This window comes from Scyliorhinus torazame, chromosome 11 (assembly GCF_047496885.1).
Source record: "Scyliorhinus torazame isolate Kashiwa2021f chromosome 11, sScyTor2.1, whole genome shotgun sequence".
In the NCBI taxonomy this organism is placed as follows: Eukaryota; Metazoa; Chordata; class Chondrichthyes; order Carcharhiniformes; family Scyliorhinidae; genus Scyliorhinus; species Scyliorhinus torazame.
In genome coordinates, this window is record NC_092717.1 from 50848363 (window position 1) to 50867578 (window position 19216).

Below are 19216 nucleotides of genomic sequence, written 5' to 3' on the forward strand. Positions count from 1 at the left end.
TGGGATGTAAAAACATAAATGGAAAGCGAAGCAGCAGGTTATTACATGAAGATATGGGTTCAACGATAAGGAAAATTAGGAGAAACATTAAAAAGAAAAATAACTTGGGAGAGGTTACTGATAGAGGTGTTAAGATTCAAAACATAGGTATAAAAGCCAACATAAGGGTACTTTACCTGAATGCTTGTAGTATTTGGAATAAGGTAAATGAATTGCAAATTATCGTGAATGACTGATTTAGTGGCCATTACTGAAACATGGTTAAAGGATGGTCACGACTGGGAGTTAAATATCCAAGGCTATCAAACTATTCGGAAGGACAGAGTGGATGGTAAGGGAGATGGTGTAGCTCTGGTATTTAAGGATGACATCCCGGCAGTCGTGAGGGATGACATCGTGCTACGGAGGATTAGGTTGAATCCATTTGGGTGGAAATCAGGAATAGTAAGGCGAAAAGGTCACTGATAGGAGTAGTCTATAGGCCACCAAATAGTAACATTATGGTGGGACGGACAATAAACAAAGAAATAACTGATGCATGGAGAAATGGTACAGCAGTTATCATGGGGGATTTTAATCTACATGTCGATTGGTTTAACCAGGTCAGTCAAGGCAGCCTTGAGGAGTTTAGCGAATGTATCCACGATAGTTTCCTAGACAGTATGTAATGGAACCTACGAGGGAACAAGCGATCCTAGATCTGGTCCTGTGTAATGAGACAGGATTGATTAATTATCTCATAGTTAGGGATCCTCTCGGAAGGAGCGATCACAATATGGTGGAATTTAAAATACAGGTGGAGGGTGAGAAGGTAAAATCAAGCACTAGTGGTTTGTGCTTAAAGGAGATTACAATGGAATGAGAGAAGAGCTGGCCAAAGTAGACTGGGAGCAAAGACTTGACTGGGAGCAAAGACTTTATGGTGAAACAGTTGAGGAACAGTGGAGAACCTTCCAAGCGATTTTTCACAGTGCTCAGCAAAAGTTTATACCAACAAAAAGGAAGGACGGTAGAAAGAGGGAAAATTAACCGTGGATATCTAAGGAAATAAGGGAGAGTATCAAATTGAAGGAAAAAGCATACAAAGTGGCAAAGGTTAGTGGGAGACTAGAGAATTGGGAAATCTTTAGGGGGCAACAGAAAGCTACTAGAAAAGCTATAAAGAAAAGTAAGATAGATTATGAGAGTAAACTTGCTCAGAATATAAAAACAGATAGTAAAAGTTTCTACAAATATATGAAACAAAAAAGAGTGACTAAGGTAAATATTGGTCCTTTAGAGGATGAGAAGGGAGATTTAATAATGGGAGATGAGGAAATGGCTGAGGAACTGAACAGGTCGGTATTCACAGTGGAAGACACAAATAACATGCCAGTGACTGATGAAAATGAGGTTATGACAGGTGAGGACCTTGACACGATTGTTATCAGTCAGGAGATAGTGATGGGCAAGCTAATGGGGCTAAAGGTAGACAAGTCTCCTGGCCCTGATGGAATGCATCCCAGAGTGCTAAAAGAGATGGCTAGGAAATTGCAAATGCACTCGTGATAATTTACTAAAATTTACTAGACTCTGGGGTGGTCCCGACGGATTGGAAATTAGCAAACGTGACACCATTGTTTAAAAAGGAGGTAGGCAGAAAGCGGGTAATTAAGGCCAGTTAGCTTAACTTCGGTAGTAGGGAAGATGCTGGAATCTATCATCAAGGAAGAAATAGCGAGGCATCTGGATGGAAATTGCCTCATTGGACAGATGCAGCTCATAAAGGGCAGGTCGTGCTTAACTAACTTATGGAATTTTTTGAGGACATTACCAGTTCGGTAGATAACGGGAGCCAATGGATGTGGTATATCTGGATTTCCAGAAAGCTTTTGACAAGGTACCACACAAAAGAGGTTGCTGCATAAGATAAAGATGCATGGCGTTAAGGGTAAAGTAGCATGGATAGAGGATTGGTTAATTAATAGAAAGCAAAGAGTGGAGTGGTCTTTCTTTGGTTGGCAATCAGTAGCTAGTGGTGTCCCTCAGGGATCAGTGTTGGGCCCACAATTGTTCACAATTTATACAGATGATTTAGAGTTGGGGACCAAGTGCAATGTGTCCAAGTTTGCAGATGACAGTAAGATGAGTGGTAAAGCAAAAAGTGCAGAGGATACTGGAAGTTTGCAGAGGGATTTGGATAGTTTAAGTGAATGGACTAGGATCTGGCAGATGGAATACAATGTTGACAAATGTGAGGTTATCCATTTTGGTAGGAATAACAACAAAAGTGATTATCTAAATTATAAAATATTAAAACATGCTGCTGTGCAGAGGGACCTCGGTGTCCTAGTGCATGAGTCACAAAAAGTTGGTTTACAGGTGATTAAGAAGGTGAATGGAGTTTTGTCCTTCATTGCTAGAGAGATGGAGTTTAAGAGTTAGGGAGGTTATGGTGCAACTGTACACTGTGTTAGTGAGGCCACACCTGGAGTATTGTGTTCAGTTTTGGTCTCTTTACCTGAGAAAAGATGCCCTGGTGCTGGAGGGTGTGCAGAGGAGATTCACTAGGTTAATCCCAGAGCTGAAGGGGTTGGATTACGAGGAGAAGTTGAGTAGACTGGGACAGTACTCGTTGGAATTTAGAAGGATGCGGGGGGGGGGGGATCTTATAGAAACATAAAATTATGAAGGGAATAGATAGGATAGATGCCGAGAGGTTGTTTCCACTGACGGGTAAAAGCAGAACGAGGGGGCATAGCCTCAAAATAGGGGAAGTAGATTTAGGACTGAGCTGGAACATATTCACCCACAGGGTTGTGAATCTATGGAATTCGCTGCCCAGTGAAGCAGTTGAGGCTCCTTCATTGAATGTTTTCAAGATAAAGATAGATAGTTTTTTGAAGAATAAAGGAATAAAGGGTTATGGTGTTCAGGCGGGAAAGTGGAGTTGAGTCCACAAAAGATCAGCCATGATCTCATTGAATGGTGGAGCAGGTTTGAAGGGCTAGATGGCCTACTCCTGCTCCTGGTTGTTATGTTTTTATGAAACCGTCTATGGAAACCACCTCCACTCCTACCCCAGACGGCACATTCCAAAATACTACAACTCTCTGAGTAAAGAAGTTTCTCCTCATCTCACTCCTAGCTCTCTTGCTGACCATCTTGAAATTCTGACCCCCTAGTCACTGACTTACCAACTACTGGAAATAGAATATCCTTCTTTACCTCAATTAGGTCACCTCTTCATCTTCTCTGCTCCAAGGAGAACAAGCCCAATTTCTCTAAATCTTTCGTTTCTAAAATTCGTCATTCCTGGTATCATAAGAACATAAGAACTAGGAGCAGGAGTAGGCCATCTGGCCCCTCGAGCCTGCTCCGCCATTCAATGAGATCATGGCTGATCTTTTGTGGACTCAGCTCCACTTTCCCGCCCGAACACCATAACCCTCAATCCCTTTATTCTTCAAAAAACTATCTATCTTTATCTTAAAAACATTTAATGAAGGAGCCTCAACTGCTTCACTGGGCATGGAATTCACAACCCTTTGGGTGAAGAGGTTCCTCCTAAGCTCAGTCCTAAATCTACTTCCCCTTATTTTGAGGCTATGCCCATCTTTCACCCACCAGTGGAAACAACCTGCCCGCATCTATCCTATCTATTCCCTTCATAAATTTATATGTTTCTCTAAGATCTTCTCCCCCCCCCCCCCCCCCGGCATCCTTCTAAATTCCAACGAATACAGTCCCAGTCTACTCAACCTCTCCTCTTAATCCAACCCCTTCAGCGATTAACCTAGTGAACCACCCCTGCGCACCCTCCAGCGCCAGTACATCCTTTCTCGGGTAAGGAGGCCAAAACTGAACACAATACTCCAGGTGTGGCCTCATTCTAGTAAATCTCCTCTGCACCCTCTCTTGGACTTTAACATCCCTCCTTAAAGGTGCCCAGAACTGAACACAATTTTCCGAATGTGGTCTGATGAATGATTTATAAAGTTGTAATTCACTTCCTTGCTTTTATTTACTATTGATTTATTTTCTTTCTTTTTTTCATATAAATTTGGAGTACCCAATTCATTTTTTCCAATTAAGGGGCAATTTTTAGCGTGGCCAATCCACCTAGCCTGCACCTTTTTGGGTTGTGGGGGTGAGACCCACGCAAACACTGGGAGAATGTGCAAACTCCACACGGACAGTGACCCAGAGCCGGGATCGAACTTGGGACCTCGGTGCCATGAGGCAGCAGGGCTAATCCACTACGCCACTGTGCTGCCCTACTTCCTTGCTTTTATACTCTGTGCCTCAATTTATAAACTCAAGGATCCTGTAAGCCTTAACAGCGGTTTCAACTTGCCTGGCCACCTTTATAGAATAATGCACTTGAACCCCGAGGTCCCTCTGCTACTGTACTCCCCTCGTAGTTGCACCACTGAGACTGTATTTTCTCCCCATGTTTCTTCTCCCAAAATGCATTCCTCACATTTCTCTGCATTGAAATTCATCTGCCAGGTGTCTGCCCATTTTGCCAACTTGTCAATGTCCTCTGAAGCCGCTCAGCGCCATCTTCACAATTCAGTGTTCTCCCTAGCTTAATATCATCTGAAAATTTAGAGATTTTACCCTCAATACCTTAACACTAAATCGTTTATATAAATCTGAAAAGGCAAGGGTCCCAATGCTGAATCCTGGGGAACACCACTTTCAACGTGTCTCCAGTCCGAGAAATGCCGGTCTATACCAACCCTCTGTTCCCTATCTCTTAGCCAACTTCTAATCCATGCTGCCAAGGACCCATCAATCCCCCACATTGCTAATTTGCTAACCAACCTGGCATGTGGCACCGTATCAAAGGCTTTCTGAAAGTCCAAATATACAACATCCACAGTACTACCTTCATCTACTGTCTGTGTCACCGCGTTAAAGAATTCAATTAAATTTGTCAGTCGTGACCTGCCCTTGACAAAACCATGTTGACTGACTAGTATTAACTTATTTTTCTCTAAGTATATATTTATCTTATCCTGTATTATGGCCTTCACCGTAACCTGCATTATGGCCTCAATCGGTTGTCCCAATATTGATGTCAAGCTGACAGGTCTGTAGTTTCCTACGTTTTCCTTTGCCCCTTTCTTAAACAATGGTGCCACATTCGCAGACCCCAGACTAATCCTGTGTTCAGAGAGGCCTGGAAAATTTCTGTCAACGGCTCTGCAATTTGCTCCCTTACAATCTAGGATTCATCTCATCCGGGCCTGGCGACTTCTATATCTGGAGTGCTGCCAGCCTTTTTAGCACCTCTTTATATATTACTATGCTGCTCAATTGCTCAACACCCACATTTTCAACTGAGCCATTGTCACCATCTTCTATTTTGGTAAAGAAAGAAGCAAAGTACTCATTTAGTACCTCTGCCATACCCTTTGCCTCAGCAGTTTACCCTGCTTGTCCCTTATGGGCCCCACTCTATCCTTCACTAACCTTTTACTATTAGTATATTTGTTTTATTATTTGTTTTAGCACAGCCTGCTATCCTTTCCTCCTGCTTCCTCTTCTTATTAAGAGTAAGGCCTTACTTATTTCAGCCTTAGCCTCTCTCCTGCATTTGAGATACTCTTCCTGATTTCTATTGCTATTATTATTCCGGCATGTATCATATGCCTATGTTTTCTTCCTTACTTTCTCTTCAATAGCCTTAGTCATCCGGGGGACTCTAGCTTTGGATACCCCATCTTTATTTCTCATGGGTATGTACCTAACATGCACCCTATTCATTTCTCTTTTGAAAGTCTCCCATGTTTCATCCATTGATTTATCCACCAAAATGCTTTTAGGGCAGCACGGTAGCATAGTGGTTAGCACAATTGCTTCATAGCTCCAGAGTCCCAGGTTCGATTCCCGGCTTGGGTCACTGTCTGTGCGGAGTCTGCACGTTTCCCTGTGCCAGCATGGCTTTCCTCCGGGTGCTCCGGTTTCCCCCTACAGTCCAAAGACGTGCAGGTTAGGTCAATTGGCCATGCTAAAATGCCCATCGTGTCCAAGAGGGTGGGATGGGGTTGCGGGGATAGGGTGGAGGTGTACAGATAGGGTGGAGGCATAGGTGGGGGTGCTCTTTCTAGGGGCTGGTGCAGACTCGATGGGCCAGGTGGCCTTCTTCTTCACTGTAAATTCTATCTATGAAAGCAATCAACCTGCTCCAGTTCAACTTTTAGACCCCTAAAATTTGCTCTTTTCCAGTATGGGATCTTAATCTGCGACTGATTTTTATCATTTTCCAACTTAATATTGAACTTTATTATATTCTGTTTGATATTTCCCAACTGCTCCCCACTCTGATGTTCTCCACGTGTCCTGCCTTATTTCCTAGGACCAGATCCAGTACAGCTTCCTCCCTGGTAGGCCTGGAAATGTACTATTCCAGAACATTCTCTTGCACACACTGCAGGAATTTCTCCCCTTCCGTACCCCACACTCTATCCAACTCTCAATCTACCTTTGGGCAATTGAAATCCCCAACTGTCACAACCCTACTTTTCCTGCAGATTTCCATAATCTGTCTAAAAATGCTCTCTTCTACTTCCTCCCCACTATTTGGAGGTCTGTAATGGGTACCCAAAAAGATAACTGCTCCCTTCCTGTTTATAGTTCCTCCTCCAACTATATATTATGGGTGACTTTAATCTGCATATAGATTGGGCAAGTCAAATTTGTCACAATCCCATAGAGGAGGAATTCCTGGAGTGTATACGGGGTGGTTTTCTGGATCAATATGTTGAGGAACCAATTAGAGAACAGGCCAACCTAGGCGTAGTGAGAACGGAATCATTGGTAATCTAGTTGTGCGAAACTTCTTGGGGATGAGCAACCATAATATGATAGAATTTTTCATCAAAGTGGAGAATGATGTAGGTGATTCTGAGACTAGGGCCTTGAATTGAAATAAAGGAAGCTACAATGATATGAGGTGTGGGTTGACTATGATGGGTTGGGAACCGTTACTTAAAGGGATGATGCTGCGACTTCCGGTGAAGGCGGGCGGGAGGCAGCCGCACACTGGAGGGCTCCCGCTCGGGAATAGAAATTTTGGGGTTTTAATGCCCTGTCCCGGGGCAATGGAGGCTGAAAAAGCTGCAAGAAGACACAGGGAGGAGAAATATCCAAGTTTGGGAAAAGAAAACGGCCGTGAAAAAGAGGGTTAATGAAAGTCCGCCGGTGAGTGGAAAAGTCAGCGCAGGAACTGTAAGGAAAGCGGAGGCTGGAACACCAGGGGAGGCCGCATTGCTCACAGCAGAAGAAATGACCAAGGTGATGGCTGTGGAACTTGAAAAAACAGTTCACAAAGCACATGGAAGCGATGAAGAAGGAAATGGGGGTGGTATTGAAAGTGCTGGTGGAGGAGGTGATTGCACCGGTGAGGGCGGCGGTATCAAGCGCAGCGGCGGGAGCAAGGTGAGACACAAGGAATGGCTGACCAACGGCTGGACTGGCACACTGGGCTAAATAGCTGGCTTTTAAAGCAGACCAAGGCAGGCCAGCAGCATGGTTCAATTCCCGTACCAGCCTCCCTGAACAGGCACCGGAATGTGGAGACTAGGGGCTTTTCACAGTAACTTCATTGAAGCCTACTTGTGACAATAAGCGATTTTCATTTCATTTCATTTCACACTTTGGTTCTCTCTTCACAAAGGAGGACAAAAAATAACATGCCAGAAATGTTGGGCGACACAGGATTCAGCGAGAGGGAGGAACTGAAGGCGATCAGTACTGGTAGAGAAATGGAATTGGGGAAATTGATGGGATTGAAGGCCGATAAATCCCCAGGGCCTGATAATCTACATTCCAGAGTATTTAAGGAAGTGACTCCAGGAACTCTTGGTGGTCATCCTCCAAGATTCTATAGACTCTGGAACAGTTCCTTCATATGGAGCTAATGTAGTTCGACTATTTAAAAGGGAGTAGAGAGAAAACAGGGAATTATAGATCAGTAAGCCTGACGTCGGTAGTGGGGAAAATTCCAGAATCTATTATCAAGCATTTTATAACCGAGTACTTAGAAACCAATGGCAGGACCAGACACAGCATGGATTTATGAAAGGGAAATCATGTTTGACAAATCTAGTGGAATTCTTTGAGGATGTAACTAGTTGAGTTGATAATGGGGAGCCAATGGATGTGGTTTATTTGGACTTTCAGAAGGCTTTCGACAAAGTCCCACATAAGAGGTTAGTGTGTAAAATTAACGGCATGGGATTAGGGGCAGTGTATCCTGATTTCTCGTGATTATGGGCTAGTGCAGTGTGAGAGGGTGTGTGCCATTTCTACCATGTTTTAATGGCTTTGACCTGTTGCTTTCTGCCTTGGTCTCTGGTGGGGCTGTATAAGTACCTAGTTATGTCTATTGATCGTATTGAGCCAGTTGTGATGCTGTTTTCCTGTTTCCCTCTGTATTCATGTATGCTGAGTTTTTTTTTACCTTGCTTATGGCAATGTATTATTTTGTACTTTTGTTGCATCATTCTATAAAATGTAAAACCTGAATAAACAAACTTTAAAAAATGGTTATCACTTCTGTCCTATTTCTGTGTTTGTCAGTAATTTGCTCCAGTTCACTTTCCCTAGTTCCACCCTTCAAAATTAGTTTTGATTTATTTTATTACTTTGGCTTGTGTCTAGCTTATGTCCTTCTCGATCTTTATCTAAAACCCTAGAGAAACTAAAGTTTGGTTGTCATATCAAATTGCGGCATCTGTTACGTGGGAATGGTATTTAACAGCTTGTGGAACCTCGCTGTGTACAAATTGCTGCTGCATTTCGCTATAGTATAACAATGATTACAAAGTGCTTCATTGGTTGTGGAGAACATTGGGATGTCCTATTGTCCTAAAAGACACTGTAAAAATGCAAGCTTTTTCTTTCTGCTTTATTTGATGTGGTTATCTGACATCTACCAAGTCTTAAATGGCTATGTGAAGCTGTGGGCAGATCCCAGTCATATTTCTGACTGAGACTCACTTTGCGATGAGTGGGACCTGAGCTTGGTTGAAAGCACAAGTGTGCAGGCCTCAGCTAAGACTAGGGTCTGTTTTGATTATGATACCCTCAGTAACCAATAGAGCTTCAATGCCTTGGCTATACGCATATAAAATGGGCTTTGGCCAACTGTGGGTGATTGGCAGCAGTGCTGCACTAGTCGACATGTTGTCTACCTGACATGGCCTATCTCTCTCATATTTCCAGATACTGGCCATTGTCCCAATTTGTCCCTGTTCTGGGCCTGCCCCCTCCCCCACTCTAACCAACTCCCAAACTCGCTAACCGTGGTCTGTATCCAAACTCACATCTGCGGTAATAGCCACCAGGTGTGGAACATTCTTACTGTTGTCCAAAACAGCAGTCAGAACACCTCAACCCCGAGGATGGTGTGCAATACATGTAACGGAAAGGTTCTAACCTTTCTCCTGGCTCCAACTTCTTGCTGCCTACTCATCTTGGAAGATCTGATCTCAGAGGGGCTTAAGACTCAAATTTTTGTGGGTCCTTCTAAATAGCTATGCAAACTAGTTATTCAACAGGAAGGTGTAACGGAAGTCCAGCCACATCCATCCCTCCCCCTTTTCTGACCTCATTAAGAGGTTTGGGCCTAATATGGTTGGAGCACCCTTGGTCTTCAGGGAACCCCTAGAACTACAAATGTTCCTCAAGTAATACAGAAGCGGCTTGAAGGCCTGACGTAATGCGTTTCTGCGCCATTTTGCCTCTTTTAGCCTGGTATCTAAGTACGCAGGCAAGAAAAATCTGCCTTAATGTCTTGAAGAGTGAAGGAGAGAAAATCTTCAATACAATATAGTTGATTTTAAAAATAAACATGGTTTGTGTGGATTTTGTTGAACATGTATATTAGCTTTCTGCCATTTTCGGGTTAACAAAGGAAGTCTGATTTAGTGCAAATAGATTCTGGAATAAGGTTTCCCCTCAGTTTCCTGAAGAGAGTTTCATGAATGATGATATATGTGTATAATTTTTAGAATACGTTCTATTTGTCCAAGCCAATAATGTGCTTAAGAGCTACTTTAGCTGGCTGTAAATACATATAAGACTAAAGGCCCGATTCTCCGGCCTCGTTGCGCTGTCGCTCGAATGACACAAAGTCGGTGAATAGCAGGAGAGGCCGAAAACGAGAACTGTGCCAGGCGCCAAACAGCTTGCTATGCAACCGGCCCACTCCCCAGCTGAAATCGGGATTTATCTGCAGCATGGTGAGAAACTAATTATCACCACTTAAGCTCTATTTCCATACAATTAACGGGAGCGAATTCATATCCAATGGCCTCCCGTCATTCATTAGCCTCCCCAGCAAGTGGTCACCCTGGTGCCGACTCATACTCTTTTTGAAAAACGTGAACCTGGCAGAATGGCTTCTGCGGGGAGCCGAGGGGATGAGTAGCCATTTTTGCTCACACGCAAAGAGCTCGGGGGCGCTAGGCGTGCCGCCCAAGTGCTTGTTGGGGACTTTCGACTGGGGAGTGGGGGGAACCTTCGCAGGGGTGGGCCACCATGGGAGGGTGGGGGGCGGTGCTGGGGAGGGGGGAGAACCAGACGTAGCATCACCATGCCAACCACTGGATGGTGTGTATCTGTTCTGGGGCAATCCTAGCTCCTGGGCACCTGCCCCACCGACCACCTATAACCCCCACCGACTGCCGAGGCCTGAGACCATGCGGCTGAAGGCTATTGCTAACAAGGAATTGGCAGTCATAGTTAAGTGGGAACCCTTGGGTGGGTTCCATGTAGCATGTGGGAGTCATTGACCAGCATCTCATCGCACCTTGGAACATGGACACTGTGCTTGAACACTGCGGGAAGCAACACACTCATGCAGCAGCCAACATCCGAACATCCAGGGGATGGGACACAGCTCCGGGGACATGTCCATGACTGGAGGGAGGGTGAGTGCTACGGGAAAGGGGATGACTGGAGAGGCAGGCCAAGTGTTTGGAGGTCAGGCCGCAATGCGGAAGAAAGTGATAGAGGCATCACGCTGGTTGTGGTCAAGGGTGTTTATTATGTTTTACAATTCGCCACTCTCCCGATGGTGCCACCCCCTCCCCGAAACCCCCATTCCCCCGGTGCCCTCAGTGATCCTCAATCATAGCTCCACCACTGCGTCTAGGTGTGTCCCCAGGATGCACATCTGAGAGGGAGGCAGCCAGCTGCCTACCTCGTCCAATAGCCTTTGATGAACCTGGTGGGTGTCCTCTGGGGCCAGAGGGCCCCTGTGCACTTGGTGGCGGCACATGCACAGCCACGCCACCCTGTCCGGTGTGCTGACTGTGAGACGCGGCCTCATCAGAGGGGTGGAACTCTGGGGAGCTGGTGGTTACCACCGGCATTCCATAGCATGGGTCCGGGTTGGCACCCAGCACATCCTCCTCCTGGTCATGCCCATAAGTTCACCTTGGGACAGAGGGGAAGCTGGTTCGAGCCCTGGCTGCCCCTGCATCATCTGACTCTGCCAGCCCTGGCAGATCCCCTGATGCCTGCACCATCTTGTTGACGGCCTTGGCAATGCTCATTAGTGACTAGGACATGCTCTGCAATGCCTCGGCCATTTCCATCTGAGAGCTGGACATGTCCAACAGTACCTCATCAAGGTAAGCCTGGTGCTGGGTAACATCCCCCAGTGTGTCGGACATTCTGCTGAGACCCTCAGCCATGGCCGTCACCAACTGCGCCATGCGTTGTCATTAATAGTGCTGATGTTGTGAACCAGGCTCTCCTCTGCAGTCGCCACCCTAGAAATGTTGGCCTCGGTGTCGAGCACTGTCGGCGCCATATATGGCATTAATCTCTGTTACTCCCCCAATCAGCTATGGATCTGCTGGAGTGACACTGACATTTCCCTCTGAATGACCTGACCCCACCCTAAAGTCTTCTTCAGCTCCAGGTATTGATATGCCATCAATGAACACATGACGAGCGGTGAACGGAACTGAGGCTTTATTACGCTAAACAGAAAGACTCCTGGCCTCTGATCCCGAACTGGATCAGAGGGGGAGACCAGCCATCTTTATACATGAGCCCGAGCGGAGGAGCCACAGCAAAGCCAGCAGGGACAAGCCCAGGCATGGAACAATACAATACAGCGGCTTACCACATTTACCCCCTGTTTAAATAAAAAAAAAAAAAAAGTCCAGCGAGGGTGAAGTGGGCTTAAAGATCAAATCTGTCGGGGGCCTTGACCTTCCGCCGTGATCGCTTCAGTCCCGGTTGTGGTGTCGAGACCTGCACGCCCGGGAGCGTGTTGTCCTCTTTTTCACCCAGTTGTTGAGACGGTGGGGGGGGGGGGGTGCGGTGTATGGCCGGGGGTGGTGGTGATGGTCGCCGGTGGGCCTGCGGATGCCAGTTCTTGAGGTAGGTGGGTAGAGGTGGGGGAAGACTGTGTGGGGTCGGGGGTGGTGGTGATGGTTGCTGGGTAACCTGCAGGTGACAAATCCCGAAGTGACACTGTGTCCTGTCGCCCGTCCTGATGTGCCCCGTAGGCATATTGTGGGTTGGCATGGAGGAGCAGGACCTTTTCGACGAGGGGATCTGATTTATGGCTCCTCGCATGCTTCCGGAGGAGGACGGGCCCTGGGATTGTCAGCCAGGACGGGAGCGAGAACCCGGAGGTAGACTTCCTGGGGAAGGCAAACATACGCTCGTGAGGAGTCTCGTTGGTGGCAGTGCACAGGAGCGACCGGATGGAGTGGAGCGCATCGGAGAGGACCTGCCAGCGGGAAACTGGGAGACTTCTAGACCGTAGGGCCAGGTGGACGGCCTTCCAGACTGTCGCGTTCACCCTCTCCACCTGTCCGTTGCCCCAGGGGTTGTCGCTGGTCGACCTGCTGGAGGCGATGCCCTTGCTGAGCAGGAACTGACGCAACTCATCACTCATGAAGGAGGAACCCCAATCGCTATGGATGTAGGTGGGGAAACCGAACAAGGTGAAGAGACTGTGCAGGGCCTTGATAACGGAGGCAGAGGTCACGTCAGGACATGGGATGGCAAAGGGGAGTCTTGAGTACTCGTCAACAATGTTGAGGAAGTACACGTTACGATCAGTGGAAGGGAGGGGCCCTTTGAAATCGACGCTGAGGCACTCAAAGAGGCGAGAGGCCTCTACCAGTTGCGCTCTGTCTGGCCAATAGAAGTGCGGTTTGCACTCCACGCAGACCTGGCAGTCCCTGGTCACGATCCTGACCTCCTCGATGGAGTAAGGCAGGTTGCGAGCCTTGATAAAGTGAAAAAAACGGATGACCCCCGGGTGACAGAGGTCGTTGTGGAGGGCCCGGAGTCGGTCAACTCGTGCACTGGCACATGTACTGCGGGATATGGCATCTGGGGGCTCATTGAGCTTCCCAGGCCAATACAAGATATCGTAGCTGTAGGTGGAGAGCTCGATCCTCCACCTCAGAATCTTGCCATTCTTGATCTTGCCCCACTGTGTGTTATTGAACATGAAGGCAACCGACCGTTGGTCAGTGAGGAGAGTGAATCGCATGCCGGCCAGGTAATGCCTCCAATGTCGCACAGCTTCTACAATGGCTTGGGCTTCCTTTTCGACGGAGGAGTGTCGAATTTCGGAGGCGTGGAGGGTACGGGAGAAGAAAGCCACGGGCCTGCCTGCCTGGTTGAGGGTAGCGGCCAGAGCAAAGTCCGACGCATCGCTCTCCCCCTGGAACGGAATGGACTCATCCACAGGGTGCATCGCGGCTTTGGCAATATCTGCCTTGATGCGGTTGAAGGCCAGGCGAGCCTCGGCCGTCAGGGGAAAAATAGTGGATTTAATAAGTGGACGGGCTTTGTCCGCATAATTGGGGACCCACTGGGCATAGTAAGAAAAGAACCCCAGGCACCTCTTCCAGGAAGGGGCGCATGCGGTCGGGGTCGGGCCCTAGGACTCTATTTTCCACAACGTAGCCAAGGGTGGCTAGGCGGGTTGTGCGGAAAACGCATTTTTCCTTATTCTAAGTGAGATTCAGGAGTTTGGCGGTGTGCAGGAAGTGCCGGAGGTTTTCGTCATGGTCCTGCTGGTCATGGCCGCAGATGGTGACATTATCTAAGTACGGGAACGTGGCCCGCAGCCCGTACTGGTCAACCATTCGGTCCATTTCCCGTTGGAAGACCGAGACCCCGTTGGTGATGCCGAAGGGAACCCTGAGGAAGTGATAGCGGCCATCTGCCTCAAAGGCAGTGTATTGGCGGTCCTCCGGGCGGATAGGGAGCTGGTGGTACGCTGACTTCAAGTCAACTGTGGAGAAAACTCGATACTGCGCAATCTGGTTGACCATGTCAGATATGCGGGGGAGGGGGTACGCCTCAAGCTGTGTGTACCGGTTGATGGTCAGACTGTAGTCGATGACCATCCGGTGCTTCTCCCCAGTCTTGATGACCACCACTTGGGCTCTCCAGGGGCTGTTACTAGCCTCAGTGATCCCCTCTCACAGGAATCGCTGGACCTCCGACCTGATAAAGATCCTATCCCGGGCACTGTATCACCTGCTCCTAGTAGCGATGGGCTTAGTGTCCGGGGTGAGGTTAGCGAAGAGCGAAGGTGGGGCGACCTTAAGGGTCGTGAGACTACAGACGGTGAGGGGGGGCAGGGGTCCGCTGAACTTTAAAGTAAGGCTTCGGAGGCGGCACTGGAAGTTGAGCCCCAGTAATAGGGCAGCGCAGAGATGGGGAAGGACGTAGAGTTTGAAGTTAGTGTACTCTACGCCTTGTACAGTAAGGGCCACGACACAGTACCCCCGGATTTCTACTGCATGTGATCCGGAAGCCAGGGAGATTTTCTGGGTCACGGTTAAGATTGGGAGGGAGCAGCGCCTTACCGTATCCGGGTGTATGAAGCTGTCTGTGCTCCCGGAGTTGAAAAGGCAGACTGTCTCGTGCCCTTTAATCCGGACGGTCATTGTCGATTTTGTGAGGTGATGAGGCCGGACTGGTCGAGCGTGATGGAGGCGAGCTTCAGATGGTGATGGGTAGGCTGGTCGGAGGTAGCGGCGGCCAGCGTACGATCGGGTGAGCTGCGGAGTGGCCCCAAGATGGCCTCAAAGATGGCGGCCCCCATGGGTCACGTGTGGCGGGTGAAGTACAAAATGGCGTTAAAGATGGCAGCCCCCATGGGTCGCACGTGGTGGCCGAAATCGAAGATGGCGGCGCCCAAGGGTCGCACATGGCGGGTGGCGCGGCAGCTGGGAGTGGCCCCAACAGGCAGCAGGCAGCGCTGCTGGGCCTAGAAGCTTTAGGGAGAGATCGGGCCTGGCAGGCTTTCGCAAAGTGGCCCTTCCTCCCACACCCGTTGCAAGTTGCGTTCCGTGCAGGGCAGCGTTGTCTGGATGATTACCCTGGCCGCAAAAGTAGGACTTGGGGCTTCCGGTGTTGGCGAGCTGCTGCGCGGCACAGGCTTGCGCCTCACCCGGGTCGGGTGATGGCGGCGCCCACGAGGTCCACGAGGGTGCCGCGCGGTCGGAGGTGTAGGCCTCCATGTTCTGGTAGGCCACTTCCAGCGAGTTTGAGAGCTGCACTGTCTCTGGGAGGCAGAGTGTACCCCCTTCTAGCAATCGCTGGTGGATGTAGCTCGATTTCATGCCCGCGATATAAGCGTCCCTGATCAACAGCTCCGCGTGTTGGGTAGCCAATACTGCCTGGCAAGCACAGTTCTGTCTGAGTACCCGCAAGGCATGCAGGAATTCTGCTAGTGATTCCCCAGGGCGTTGTCGTCTCGTGGCAAGAAGGTGCCTAGCGTACAACCCGTTCACAGACTTAACATAGTGTCCCTTCAGCAACATTATCGCCTCCGTATACGAGGGGGCGTCCCTGATGAGAAGGAAGACTTGCAGGCTCACCCGTGCGTAGAGGATCTGCTTCTTTTGGAGGCCGGTGAAGTCTTCGGTGAAGGATCCCAGGTACGCTTCGAAGCAGCTTAGCCAGTGCTCGAAAGTTGCAGTGGCGTCGGCTGCCTGTGGGTCCAGCTCCAGGCGATCAGGCTTGAGTGATGAATTCATCTTAGATGTTTAGTGTATTAAACTGATATGCGATCAATGAAGACACGACAAGTGGTGAACATAACTGAAGCTTTAATACACTAAACAGAAAGCCTCCTGGCCTGTGATCCCGAACTGGATCAGAGGCGGAGACTAGCCACCTTTTATACATGAGCCCGAGGGGAGGAGCCACAGGTGGAGCCAGCAGGGACAAGCCCAGGCATGTAACAATACAATACAATACAGTGGTTTACCACAGGTACACGTCTTCCATAGGCTCTGCATCAGGCTGGGACCCAACTGGATCCTGGGATCCAGCAGGCCTCCGACTGCTGTCTCGCCTGGGGGTTCCTGCCTCCACCTGATGTGCACCAGCAGCTGTGTGGTGCACACCAGATTGTGCCCCAGAAGCCTGACCACTAACAGTTCCCACCGAGGTGCGTGTATCTGCACTGATGGAGAGTTGGGATGACGGCTGTGACGCCTCGATCGGATCTCCCCTCTGAGGTGGTCTCCTGGGAGGCTGGAGAGGGGGCCATTCAGGATGGGCTGGCGCTGTCGGCTGGTCAACCTGCGGGAGAATGGACATGTGGTCAGTGGGAGGGATGGGTCAGTCAGTAAGGCAATATTAACTATTTTTTGACAGGCCCTCCGGAGGTGCTTGGTGATTCCTCACTTCTGCGGCGTCCACCAACCTCCGTGTGGGTGACCGCCCTGTATCGGCCACCCCAGTCTGCTCCAAGGCCCGCTCCTTGAAGGATGTGAGGATTCTTAAGTCCGGCACCCCTCCGCCAGTCTGGGTTTTCTCCCGGGGATTATGGGAGAGCTTTTCTTGAGGAGACACCGAGGGCATCGTTAGCCACATGGGTGGTTCACAGTGGTGGGAAGGGTGTTGTGAGGGCTGGGGGTGGGGTCGCATGGTGAGTTGGGGGGGTGGATGCTTCAGTGGGGGCGGAAAGGTCTCGGGGTGGGGGGGGGGGAGGGGGCAGCGTTGCTGTCTACTTACCCGTGCTGTCCAGTGCAAGTCATTGGGCTTTTTTGTGACACTGGAGGCCAGTCCTCCTGGTCACACTGCCAGAGTTTACAGCTGCCGCCACCTCGTCCCAGGCAGCACTGGCTGTCCTGTTGCTCATCCTCTGGGACCCTCAGAGGAACAAGACATCTCTCGGAGCCTCCGCCTCCTCTCGGAGCCTCCGCAGGTCTGCATCCTTGAATTTTGGGGCCTGTCTCCTGGACGGCAGTGTTGCGAGCTGGTAGGGGTTGGCTGAGCAAGTGCTGCTTAAGTGCTGTTCAACACTGTTAACGGGAGGGGGGGGGTGGGGCAACCGGGCGCGGTGCCGGAAAATCGGCTGGCGAGCCTTCAATTGCGGCAAGAAGCCCGTGGGCCCTCGTTAAGTGGACAAATGAACATTGAACAGTGTTGCTGGCCTCACTGGCAAATCATGTACTGGAGACAGAAATGAAATCAGGAGACAGAGTTGCTAATTTAGAATCCAGCACTGGAGGAAGGGAATGGCAGCTAATAAAGATACATAAATACCAGTAAGCGTGTATTTGTTTCCATCAGCCAGTGGTTAAGAGTAGTATTCATTCTTAGAATTTATAAGTGAGATTATTTCTTATTAGTAGTGTTTGTCTTATCAGGGAACTAATATTTACACTTCTAAAATCTTTTTATTTAAATTAGGTTATGGACAAACCGGCCCAATGTCACAACGTGCAGGGTATGACTCCATTGTGTGTGCTGTGTCCGGCCTTATGCATATCACTGGTCCGCAGGTACATTTAATTCATTTTATGTTTTGTTTGTGTGGTGCTGACACTTGTGAAGACGGGAACATTGATTTTGGAGCAGTGTGCCTTGATTGCCCTATTGCGCAGTAGGGGTGTTGTGTTTTCAGCATTTAATCAACTGAAATAATTTTTAATGAAGGTATATTATTAGTTTTAGTCAGCTGACTGGAATGTGAAATTCAGTGCTTTTAATTACAGTGCTACATGGATTTAATCAAGGGCTAATTAATGTGTTTACGTGTTGCAATGTGCTAAACCTATGAATGAGCCGCACACCCATGTTTAGCCAATACAGATGAAACTATATTTAATGCATCTGTGTCTAAAAAAAGAAAATAGATTTTATTTAAATATCCCAAAGGACTGCGCAACAAGTGAAATACTTTTTGAAGTGTTGTTGCTGTTATGTAGGCAGCTAATTGTTGCATAGCAAAACTCCACAAATTAAATTAATGATCGGTTAATCTGTTTTGTTGGTGCTGGCTGAGAGGGGTTTGTTGGGAGAACTCCTTTTGCTTCTCCTAGTTGTGCCGTGGGATCTTTTCCATCCACCTAATCAAGCAGACAGGGTCTCAGTTCTACATTTCATCTCCCCTAAAAGATGGCATCTCTGATGTGATTGTTGTCTAGGAGATTGCCATTGTTTTTGTTGTTATTGTTGATTATCTGTTGTTGTAAATTTTGATGAAAATGTGAAAAAGGAGGAGAATAAAAATATTTATAATTTTTTTTTATTGTGGCAGAGGCAGAGTGAGGTCCTTAGGTGGCCATTAATTCGACACTTAGGGACTCAGTAGGCCTAAGGGCGGGCAGGCAGGCTGCCTGGTGTCATACCCGACTCCACCTGTAATAAAGGGCACAGTAAGAAGTCTGACAACACCAGGTTAAAGTCCAACAGATTTGTTTCAAATCACTAGCTTTCGGAGTGCTGCTCCTTCCTCAGGTGAATGAAGAGGTAGGTTCCAGAAACATATAGACAAAGTCAAAGATGCAAGACGATACTTTGAATGCAAGCATTTGCAGGGAATTAAGTCTTTATAGATCCAGGTTAAAGAGGTGTGAATGGTCTCAAATCAGGCTAACTAGAACTATTTTTGTTAATTGTTTCTGGAACATCCCCAGTTTCCTCCCACAAGTCCCGAAAGACATGCTATTAGGTGAATTGGACATTTTGAATTCTCCCTCAGTGTACCCGAACAGGCTCCGGAATGTGGCGACTAGGGAATTTTCACAGCAACTTCATTGCAGTGTAAATGTAAGCCTACTTGTGACAATTAAAAAAGATTTGTATTATTATAGGAAATTATTAAAGTCAATAATTAAGGATAGAATGAGTGAACACTTTGATAAATTTCACCTGAGCCAACTTGGATTCGTAAAGGGCAGGTCATGCCTGATGAAACTGATGGCGTCTTTTT

General features: G+C 48.2%; 1 protein-coding gene across 9 annotated transcripts in view; it reads left to right on the forward strand.

The window, feature by feature from the left end:
• Positions 1-19216, forward strand: part of sugct (succinyl-CoA:glutarate-CoA transferase) — an 842325-nt gene that overhangs the window by 119505 nt on the left and 703604 nt on the right. For all 9 annotated transcript variants that reach the window (XM_072467239.1, XM_072467242.1, XM_072467243.1 and 6 more), the window contains one exon: positions 17692-17783. In XM_072467239.1, coding sequence (XP_072323340.1) covers positions 17692-17783 — 92 coding nt within the window. The remainder of the gene's footprint in view (positions 1-17691; positions 17784-19216) is intronic.